Source organism: Tinamus guttatus, unplaced genomic scaffold (genome assembly GCF_059628265.1).
Source record: "Tinamus guttatus ecotype Peru unplaced genomic scaffold, ASM5962826v1 Tinamus_guttatus_pri_ptg000336l, whole genome shotgun sequence".
Lineage (NCBI taxonomy): Eukaryota > Metazoa > Chordata > Aves > Tinamiformes > Tinamidae > Tinamus > Tinamus guttatus.
In genome coordinates, this window is record NW_028288870.1 from 621,777 (window position 1) to 633,343 (window position 11,567).

At 43.8% G+C, this 11,567-nt stretch overlaps 1 protein-coding gene across 1 annotated transcript; it reads right to left on the reverse strand.

Moving 5' to 3' along the window:
• Positions 1-1,041: 1,041 nt before the first annotated feature.
• Positions 1,042-10,089, reverse strand: LOC104571139 (p53 apoptosis effector related to PMP-22). Its single transcript, XM_010218250.2, has 3 exons — positions 9,866-10,089; positions 2,405-2,548; positions 1,042-1,807 (listed from the first exon to the last, which is right to left on the reverse strand). Exons 1-3 carry the CDS (start codon positions 10,074-10,076, stop codon positions 1,572-1,574), a joined length of 591 nt encoding a protein of 196 aa, XP_010216552.1. The 5' UTR covers positions 10,077-10,089; the 3' UTR covers positions 1,042-1,571.
• Positions 10,090-11,567: the final 1,478 nt, after the last annotated feature.

Here is an 11,567-nt window from a genome sequence, read left to right on the forward strand (position 1 = left end):
GAAATGAACCGATGCACCACAAACAACACCAAGTTTTTTCAACTGTTAATTAAAACAGCTTTAATTAAGCCACCATATTTGAAAGGAGTGCCACAGACATTTGCATTACTTGAGACTAATTAATGACTATTTGCAATAGCTTTCTCCTGAATATCTTAATTGTGTAACATGATGGTTATGCTTCTACCCCTCCCAGTATAATCAGAACCAAGTTTATTTTACATTTATAGTTTGTGACGAGTTATGCTTATAAATAAACATACAAAAGACTTAACTTATGCTAAACACTATTGTCATACCATCTTTATTCATATTGGGAAGGATGCCCATTTTCTTTTTTCTTCTGTTCTTCTCAATTTATTTGTGCAAGGATTTTCCAGAGTTGGAATTCTCTTCTGTGTTTTGAATTCATTAAAAAGTTAGGTACTAACATTACTCATAATACAGATAAGTATTATCGGCATTTGTATTCCCAGCAAGTGAGTACTGTACAAAAAAAAAAAAAAAGACATATCTCTCATAGAATTCTCTTCCTCAGCAAGAATCATAAATACAGTTGATTGCACATGCCATTACTTAGCTTGTAACACAGCTCTGAAGTCTGCAGGCTTTTATGCTCTGTAAAATTACAAGATACAGGCCTGGAGCCTACTTTGAGAAGTCACCTCACCTTTCCAAAACAGAATCACATACAACATACAGCATTACCAATTTAGAAAAGATGTTACAAAACAAAAAGATATACAATATATGATACAAAGCATATTGGGCATTGAAAAAGCTTAGTCCAGAAGTGCTTGAGCTTTACAGTATGCTGGTTAATGCTTCATTAAGTTTTATTTTGCACGTGTTCATAAGTATATATACCCACCCACTTACTTACTCTCTCTGATGTATTGGCTCTCTGATAATAGGAAATAAGTTCCTAACTGCTTGTTACACAGTGTAACAACATAATTGCAATAGCTGATGGAAAAACATATTTCAATTTTATTTTCCTCTTAGTTCAAATGGTTAATAGTCAACAATAGTCCAGTAACAGGAATGAGAAGTAATTCCTAGGTAGCATTTGTCTGTAATGCACTCGAGTAAAGTTCCTTTCCTGGGGATTGACTTCGGTGGAAGAAAAAGCATGCTTTGGAAGTGTATTTCTTCTGGTTCTGTTTCACGCAATTTTGTCAGGATGAAATAATAAAACAAAATAACTTGTAGGTCTCCCAAATGGGCTGTTTAAAATCTCCCCTATTCCGTTCTATATTTGAAACACTACATCTTTATTTGTAAGCAAATGTCAAATGTTTGAATAAATTAAGGATGACTCAACTAGTTAGGAGGGAAAGGAGCCAGTAATCTACCCAAACAGAACTGACATGAAAATATGTAAATAATACTTTACATAAAGGCTATTTTTTTTAAAGATTCCAATGTTTTCACTAATTCATTACCAGTTCTAGGAAGTAGTCATTTGGGGAAATAAGGTGTTTTTTTCAGTCACTCATAATTACATCAAAATTTACAGCAGAGGAGTTCCTCTATTGCTTTGAGAGTTGAATGTACTTGGATTTATTCTTTCAATTTAAGTATGGTGCTCTCTCTGGGGAGGAGTAGTAGTAGGTAGGCTTGATGTTTCCCAGGACTTCATCTTCCCAGTTGGGGAGGCAGCAGAAGAAGAAAGCACAGCCAATTACAACAACGGTGCTGGCCCAGCCGAAACCGTAGGCCCAGCTGAACATATTAGCTCCTGTCAGAGGAATTTCTTCTGCGAATTTCACTGGGTAGATGACCAAGCCTATAATCTGGAATGCAGCTAAAGGGCAAAGAGAAAGAAAGAAAAACACGAGTAAATGACAATGAACTGTACTGCTTTTCCCACTAAAAGCATATTTGGAGATAGCTGCATTGCCTGTTTTAAAGATTAGCTCCAGTCTCACAGTCAAATCTGCATTCTTGCAGAGATACGTGACTTCTGGTAGAGGCAGATCCCCACACGTATCTGATTGCAGCAGCTAAGGCTGACCTGGTCATTTTTCTATGGGACTCATCTGCATGTCAAAACCAACGCTACAGATGGGTGCTGAGATCTTTGTGGAGCCAGTCACCTCTCACCTGCAGTGCTGCCCCGAGCTGCTCCACCCCTGGGAAGGTGGGAAGCACCCGAGGCTCTTGGCTCTTGGTGACATGCAGGGCCAAAGATGTTGGTTACCCTGCTATACTGCTTTTGTGAAAGTCCTAGTTGACAGAGCCCACTGGAACTTCTTTCTTATCCTCTCAGAGCCTAAACCCACAAAAATAGATCATAAACCAGAAAAAGACAGCACATTGCATGAGGGGATCCATCTAAGATGTGTTTCTGCTGATGCCTGTTTCACATATGAAAAAATCTTGTCCTTGCACCCAGCCTTACCAACAACAAAGAGCAGGCCTCCAATTCCTCTCACAAAGTTGAAGCGCAGTATTTCCACCGAGAATGCTATGACTGCCAGGGCAAAGCAGATGACCAGGATCACGAAGCCGACAAGGTATGTGGCAGCTGCTGCTCTCCCCCATCCTTGGGAAGAAAACCAGAAAGATGTTATACACAGCAGTGCACTGAACTCTACATCACTGTAATTCTTTTGTTTCCTGTAATTATTTCTCTGTTGGAATCATTTGCAGTAAAAAGGATGCCTTATGCCAAAGCAACACGAATGTCTTCAAAGTTCACAGCTGCACAGCAGAGAGGTACCAAGGCAGATGGAGCAGCACAGAACTCCTTTCCCACTAATCTGTCCTACTGAAAAAAGGAAAATAGTGGTAATGCAGATAACACATCCAAAATTAGTATCTACAAGCTGCATGGATCTTGCAGCAGATAGGGCACGCTCTCTCAGAAAGTACTTTATCACCATCATTTATGGTTAGCATATAAATTTACAAAACCACTTCCATATAGTGGAAAGCATCAGAGATGACATGAGGGTACCATCACGAGAGATAACATCTGTAAAATGATAATGCCGTCAGCACAGGACTTCTTGTGTGTTTGTTTATGACAAGAACAAAGCATGCGAAGTAAAAAATAGTAAGAGCCCAAAGAATTTTATTTGGAATAGCTGAGGTGAGATAACAAAGATAAAGGGAACACTTGGAGATAAATGCCTATTCACAGCTGAAAAGATTCAGAAACAGCAAAAATGTAGTGGGTGGGAGAGGAAACGCAGGATCAGAGGTGAGGCAGAAGATCCTTTCTTGAAGCCTTTCTTTGATATTCAGAAGGACAGGGAAATGCACAGACACTTTGATTCGAGTAACAGCGCCAAGTAAGTGAAGGCCAAACAGGCCCAGACATTGAGAAACCGACCTCACCCCAGCAGAGCAGCAGTGGGTGTTCAGAGCTCATCTATCACAGTCCAGGGACCGGGGGCAACAAAAAGAAAAACCCTTGATAAAAAAAAAATCCTATTTTACAGTAACACAGGCATGTGAAAAGGTATGCATTACGGCTAGACCTTATTCTCTTTAGAAAATATTTACCAGTTCAGGTGAGCACATTGCAAACAAGAAAAGGTGTTCCTGCCCTGGAGGCAGGATCCTTACCCACCGGGGCTGAACTGTAGGAACCAGCACTTTGGTTTCAGAAAGCTGTCAGTGCAACTTACTTTCCGTGTCTCCGTAAAATGGGTTTCTACTTTCACACAGCAGCCGTTAAGTAGGGCCAGATCCCGAGCTCCCTCTAATGTAGGAACTGAACTAAGTCAGGATGTTTATAACAAATTGCACATTCCAACAAAGCCAAAGTGATTCTGGAAACATTTTGTTTTTAAGGTAGCCTCTGTCCAGGAAGTTCATTGTGAGAAAAAAGTGAGCGGGAAAAGACAGTGAGACAGAGAACATTTTTTGGAAGAGTTGCCTTAACCCCTCTGCCTTAACCAGTGCATCTACTAGTTACATAAATGGAAAGAGTAATTTGAGCCAGAGAAAAGAGTGAAAGTATCTCAGACAGCCCTTCTAGACACATCTGCGAAAGTAAACGCCAGTTTACAGCTGTTTTCATTAAAGGTGTGGGTGTACAGGTGTAAGGAATAACATTCACTTTGGAAATCTCAAGTGAAATACAACTGCCATCTGTTAGCCAGTTCTCAGCCCAAAGCAGGTCAACTGGCACAGAAAAGATTTTCTTTCCTTTCCCCTTCCCCTTCATGAATCTAATAGCTACAGGAGGCAGCACACAGTTCTCCAGGTAGCTCCCTTAGTCCCCATTCCTCCTTAGACCAGTTTTACCTGTTTTAAGAGACTGCTACAGGGAGGGGGGGGAAGGGAGGAGGGGACAGCAGGCACCTAATCAGCACTGGGAGATTGAAGCTATGTCAGTGGTCAGATAATATCTTTTCATACAAAATATTGTACCTAATGTAGACAGTGGATATTGTCTTCACAACAGTATTTACTTAGAGATAGCTGGTATAGAAGGATATTTAACCATAACACACAGCCACTTCAGGAAAAATGGTTCAGATCAGACAAGTTAGAAATGCCATTTATTGGTATTTGTCCTCTTTAAGAAAAAAAGTAATGGCAACAAAAAGCACTTTTTGTTATCAAAGTATATTGCACATTGCTCTCCAGTGCATTATATATCCTAGCACAGTGCAGGAAGTCATGTCTGGTATCTGCCTGATAAAGGTTAGCTTGCAAACTCAAACACACAAGCAGGTTAGACACCTTGAAATCTGGTGCAACACAAACATGACTGTAGGAGATGATACAAGCTAGAGGGCCTACAGTGCTATCTCAGCTATTTCCATATCCTGTGTTAATATACAAGTATAAAAAGCCTTTGTATATGAGTAAGCCCTGACCCCATCATTGGGAATTATTTGCTCGTCTCTAGCAGTATGGAAGTGACAACACACTTAGCTGTAGGCGACATCTAGCCAGGAGTTCAGGAGATTAATATCAAGCACAGTTTTTTTAAAAAAAACTTCATATATAGGAGAGTAACAAACAGCACTGCAACAAGATTCACAGTGTTTTTTTGGGCTTGCCTGTGACCAGGTTTAGTGCTGGCAGCGCGGTACATTCCTCTCCTCCTCCTCCCAGATTATCTTCTCCAGTGTCAGTAGCAGAGGGATCATACTGATAAGAGCTGTTAGGACTGAGGCTGCCCGTTGGTGCCGGCCCCGTGTCAGGCGGGCCTGCTCCAGGCAGGGCCGTTGGTGCCGGCCCCATGTCGGGCGGGCCTGCTCCAGGCAGGGCCGGAGAGCAGCCCCTGGCACCCTAACAAGGGTGGGAGTAGTGGGCAGGGCAGGGAACCTTCTGGGCGCTGCTCTGTGCACAAGGTAAGAGAGTCCTGTTCTCAAAAACTTCATCTGAAGTCTTTTAATGAGCGACTGAGGTAACAGATTGGGGCTAGGGGCTTCTCCCTGACTGAGCGTAGGGGGAAGGCCTTTTCCACACAAGCTTTTGCTCCCCCTGCATACGGGGAGAGTTGCTGGCAGCAGTGCTATGAAGTGCTCACTGAACATGCTGTTTTCCCATGCAGGAACCTCACCACCCTCAGCCTGCTAATGTGAGCTTTCCTGGCTCTTTTTCAACCCAGAAGGTTGTTTGATCCTCTCGAGCCACGCAGCCCTCAATGTCTGCCTGCGAGGTCCTCCGCGTATGGCTCCTGAGTGTCCGAAAGGAAAGGCATGTGTTTTCCCTCTTAGTTAGCTGCTTTGAAAGCTGGAAAGTTATGTCTCTCACTTGCTGAGGGAGACAGATCAGCCTCAGTTTCTAGTGTGTGCTCAGAAGAACCTTACAGCAAGAGATTTAGACCAAATTTAAACTTCCCCCAAAGCAGAAAAGATTCAGGTCCCTTAAGTTGGCAGGCAGAGTATTTCAAAACAGGCGTAAATATGACATCTGTTTATGAATTCAAATAATAATAGCAAAATATTGGGGGCTTCATAGTCACATAGTTTGAGGCACTAGGATTGCCCTGGTCAGCTTAACCTCGAAGAAGATTTGAGCTCTCAGCATCTCATCATAAAAAAGTATTTATCCATTAGGTGATGTTCAAAGTACACCAAGAAAGCTGTTCAGGGGCTGAAGGGCTATAATTATTAGGAAGGATTAAATGTTTTATTGTACAGGTTGATTACTGATGACTATGCAAAGAAAATAAAGCTACAATATTAGCATGCAAATAACAAGGAGGAGTCAGGATTATTTCAAGCTAATGATGATCATCAGTAAGTATTACAAAATTTTTAAAAAATCTTAATGTTAGCAAAACTTCCTGATTTTATTTGCCTGTTCCCCAACAGGGAAGTGCTGGAAGCTCTATAGAGTAGGACATTTAAATCTAGACTTCCCTTTGAAATGGATACAAGTGCTGACATAATTTAACATCAGCAGCAAGATGGACTACTCTAAGATTTGCAGTAGCAAGTCTTTCTCATCTCTGTTCACTTTATAAAATCAGAAGTTAGTTTGCTAGCTTGTGAATATCAGGAATCTTAGAGGAGGAGTTTTTACATTGACATGATTAGAGGAGACATGTTTTTACAATGTAATTTGGATATTTTTCTATATATAAGTGCCAGTAACAGTATTTATTCAGTCTTGAGAGCTCAGATTTGGAATGCTCAGAAAATATGCTTTTTTGAGTAAAGAAAGTAGTAGTGGACCATGAGCAGGAGAACGTTGTCAACAATATTTTCTTGCTCATGGAATGTGCAAAATTCCATGACAACATGACTGGCAAAGAAAAGGTACGTGCATACACACCTTCAGTACGGGAGAGCCCAGAAAGTAAGGTTTGCTAGGAGCTTTAGTTGGGAATTATTACTGGGTTCTGTTTAGTTTTTAGAAGTCTGCCATAAGCCATTGCTGTACTACCAAACCATTAAATAAAAGCTCACTAGTACAACCTGTGTTTCAGCTACCCTGCTCTGACTGGAATGGAGCAGAGGCAAAATCCTGGAATACTCCAGCTTTAAGCACTTCCCTCTTCCTTACATGTGCCTGCCCCCTGTACCAGCAAGTCCAATGGCATGGATGCCAGCTAGACTTTTTATTTTTTCTTTTTCTTTTTTTTTTTAGTCAATCTAATATTTTACTGGAGAGTTTCGGCAAATCTGGGGGGATGTAGACAGACTGTCACAACTCTTCTATCAGCCTTTGCTGAGCAGACATTATAAACTAGGCTTGTTTGTTTACAATTCATCTTGACACCATAAATCAGACATAAGTATGCCTGAAAGGAGGAAAAGGTGAGATGGGTGTATCTGCAAGATTCCTCTTTTATTTATTTGGCTCCTCGGTGGAGCTGACAGTACGTACTCAGTTTCACCAGAAATCTCAGGTACCAAGGGCCATTCCTCTAGCAACCCTGCTGCACCAACACAGCAGCAGTGAAACATGATTCACAAAGGCTGGGCTCCTAATTCTAAGTTCCAGCTTTTTTTTTTTCTCTCTCTCCTTTGGCACTTTAAATTAAAGATCCGGATGAATGCTTCTATTTTTCTAAGTCAACTATTGTGTGCTTAATGAATACCAACTGGCTGTTAGGCATATAAGAAAGAGTTAACCACGGGAGCTCCTTTACCACACACATACATACCCGCCATTTATAGTGCTAATTCAAAGCAAGTCACAGGGAGCAGCCATTTAGAGCTGGCAGGACATTGCCACCCACAAATAGTGTTCCTAAACTTACAGCTTCATCACTGTAAAGACAAAAGCAAACAGTCTTCCCCAGGTAACCACACTGCAAACAACTCTATTCATATTTTATGGCTTCCTGATATGTTTCAAACACATAGCCAACATTTAATCCTGCAGTGGTCAAGAGTAAGTCATCCTGAGTCATACCATTCTGCAGAATGGCAGCCAGGCATTGCAACATGTTCATAATATACATGCTACCAGGCAGGTACTTCCCAGATGCAAACCAGTACAGATTTCTAATCAAAGTATCTTTCCCCGCCTCCCTACCAAATTATGTCCTACTCCTCTTTTTGCTTTTCTGCTTCTTCCCTCTCCTGTGGCGTTGTATTTGTGCATTAAGAAGCAATTTGGTTTAGGAGACATTCCTACTTGCAAATCCGTATGTACCTGATCCTGCCCCTTCTTCACCATTTAAAATAAGTGTCTCAACTGCTTTTTCTCTTTTTCGCTTTAGTATGTATGCCACAGCTCAATTAAGAAACACAGCTAAAAGAAAATTTCTATTAATGGGAATCACTCTGAAGTTTTGTCAGGAGCAGTGCAGGATGGTTGGTGTATAGGACTTACTTTATGCAAAACACAAGTTATGCATCTCAGCTAATTAACTTTTATTTTCCTGCAGTAGTACTGCAAATGCCTGCTAGGTATTTCTTCCCTTGTAAATGCCCATGCTTATTTTAAGTTTAATTTCATTAACATAAAAAAAAGGAAATAAACCTGAATTCATATGTTACATCCTGCCTCTAGATGTAAATAGTACTTAAGTAGAAGGTGGCATGCATTTCATCAAAATTACAGAAGCAGCAAAGTCAAGCTGCTTAAAATAAACTATAAGTAAAAGATACTTTTCTTCTCTGACACCTTGTTAGCTAGAGAGAAAGAGCAGAAAGGTGCTTCTGCCCCAGACTGCCCAGGACTGAAGTGCAGCACACAACCATCAGGACACAGGGGCATGAAAAGCAGCGTCCCTACAGAAGAAAGCAGATTTCAGCAACTCTGCCATCTTTCTTTTCTTCACTGTGCAAGGGGGTAGAGAGTTAATTTGTCACAACAGCCTGTTTTCCTTCGCTTACGGTAAAACCTGCAGTCATTTTCAGGCCGACAAATAAAGCAACTGCTCTGGCAATGTTTAAGTATAATAATATAATTGTAATATATATTATATGATTATATATTATAATATTATATGCTCTGGCAAGTTTTTAGCTCACACATGAGTGTTGCAGTGAAGAGCTTCTGGAAGGCCACCAGGCTCAGCTGGCGAGGGACACGCGGCGGGGAAGTTCTCCCTGCCAGATCTGTGACAGGCCAAAACTTTCCCTTTTTATTCTCCAGCTTCACCTCCCAAAGCGCCCTAGCTCAGGCTCGAAAGGCAGCTCTTTTTATTTAGCCTTAAGGGTTCTGTTTTAGGGAAAAGCAAATGCAATCAGCATGTTTTAGCAAAAAAAAAAAAAAAAAAAAAAACCAAAAAGCAGATGCAATCAGTCAGCGTGTCATAGTGAAGAAACAAAACAAAATGAAAAGTGCTCCCAAAAGCACAAACAGACCCAGGAGCACCAGGCACAAATGCAGCTAAGCAAGCTAAAGCAGAGGCACGACGACTAGGCTCAGATTTAGGCCGCCTGCAGCACAGCCGTACGCACGGCGTCTCCCTCGCTGCGGGGGGCTCAGGACCTCTGTCCCACCGCAGGGACAGAGGGAAGGAAATTTTGCGGCTCTGCCAGGGTGGCTTTGCCGAAGGAGCCCTCGTCTGTGTTGCCGCCTCTGAGGCTGGCCCAGCGATGCTGGCTCAGCAAGGCTGGCTCAGCAAGGCAGCCCTACGTGAACGTTTCTCGGTCACAGGGCTGCAGCCGGCTGGTGTGTTGATAGGAAGCAAGCTGGAGAGCCAAGGATTTGTGGCCAGGCAGCTCACTTTTTGTTTGTGCAAGATAACTTTCTTTTAAGGAGAAGGACTGGCCGCTCACTACTGCACAAGAAATTGCTCCCAAGCAGTGTGAGGGCAGATTTTCTCTGCTGCTTTCAGCTCCGAAACAAACCCGCTCCCGGTTCTGTGGAGCTACCCTGGTCCCATCGAGCAGCAGAAGGAAGCGGGGGACGTCCGTATCGCCGATGTGCGCCTAGGGCACCGCTTTCCCATCCAGGGTGCCGTGGAGGCGTCCGGCCCTTCACTCACCGTAGTCCATGAGGGACTCGCAGCTCCAGTTGAGGTCCTGCTCGCCCCGCGTGCAGCTCTCCCACAGCGACGCTTGGTGCACGTAGGGCGCCGACTCAGACTCCAGCCAGCCGCGTCCGGCCAGCGCGATGATGCCCATGATGATGGCCAGGCCGAGCAGCAGGGGCAGGAGCCACCTGCAGCGCCAGCAGGCCAGGCTGCACACCACCATCCTGCGCGGCTGCCGCGGCGCTCCCGCAGCGGCCGGACCAGCGAGGCCGAGCTCTCCCGACCCACCGGCGTGCGGAGGCTGCTCCGGCAAGGCGCATACGGGCTGCGGGTGTGCGCCCGGGCTGCTCTTTAATCCGGGCGGCGGCAGGAGGGCGTCCCACCCACATTCCTGTGACTCAGGGCGGCAGCAGCAGCAACCTGTGGAGCTGGCGGAGAGCAAGCGGCAGGGCCGGGCCCCACTCCGCACTCTGCCCCTGCGGCAGGGCTGGGCCCCACTCCGCACTCTGCCCCTTCTCCCGGGTTGCCAAACAAGCCGTCCAGTTACACTCCCTAATTCTGTGTTAACTCCTTGCTGCCTGGTGCGGCCACTGAAATTCGCCGCCCGCTTGCAGCCTCCCCTCTGGAAAACTCCCAGTGCGCGACGCCATCCCAGCCTCGCCTGGCAAGCCTGGCATATGGAAACACAAAAGCACCTGTGATATTTTAGTCCTCAGGGATGGACACGTCAAACGGGTGCAGCAGGGGAGCAGACTGAGTGAAGTACTTGATCGGAAAGTTGCTGTGCTAAAATACATAGAGCTGCATTTGAACAAGGGGCTGCATTTGAGCAAGGGGCACATTCAAAGAGATTCTGCTTTTCTTCTGAAGTTTTCAGTATTCATAGGCATTGTTTCAGCCTCCAAATGCTTCTTTGCCCGCCTATTACCTGTGTTACATGGTGGATCGTTTATGTTATACCTGACTCAACAAGTCCCAGGAATTAGCCCGTCATTCTTGTATCTCTGTGGATTCCTCGCTGGCAACGATAACTAAGCACAGCAAAAAAATATAGTTTCTTATGATGTTTCACAAGCCCTGCCCTCTTCCTTGGCGTTTGACTTCATTTTTTTTCCTCTCAAAAGCAGATAAAAACAAATCAGATTCACCTAAAACTGATGACAAGTCACTTCGTGCACTGAAATCTGATGACATGTTGCTTTCCAGTTAAAATGGTCAACTTTTTGCCCAGTTTTTGAACAATTTAATGCAAATGAGAAGGATAAAACAAAAGAAAAAGCTGTTGTTTGAGGATGGGAATATGACATTCTTAACAAGGAAGTCATCTCATTTTAATTGTCACATGTCTGACAAGTTCAGCATTTCCAGGGTTTGTTTCCTAAAAGCACATTGCAGTCATTGCCAGACTTAAAACCAGACTAGCCAGACACAGTACAGAAATTTTGCCCAGGATTCACATGTCCTGACTTCCCCTATCCCATATTGGAAAATGCACCCTGGAGATGACCAAACTGAAGGCTTCCCTGACAAATGACATGAATGTACACCCAGTATTTTGGCCACGGGAGGAACACCTCTCCATAACAAGATCTATGCACGTCCTATCATGTCATCCCATCACACAGCGCCAAACTCATCAAACATCATAGGCACAGGCTGGATCCCTGCTTTACGGGAGAACGTGGCCAGGAAGATTTAACTCAGCACTTGAACA

Excerpts from the sequence above, each read along its gene's own strand:
- LOC104571139 (XM_010218250.2), bottom strand. The coding sequence starts at position 10,076 with ATGGTGGTGTGCAGCCTGGCCTGCTGGCGCTGCAGGTGGCTCCTGCCC. Across the intron at positions 2,549-9,865 it reads CGAGTCCCTCATGGACTACG|GATGGGGGAGAGCAGCAGCT; the intron begins GTGAGTGAAGGG and ends TTTCTTCCCAAG. Across the intron at positions 1,808-2,404 it reads AGGCCTGCTCTTTGTTGTTG|CTGCATTCCAGATTATAGGC; the intron begins GTAAGGCTGGGT and ends TTTGCCCTTTAG.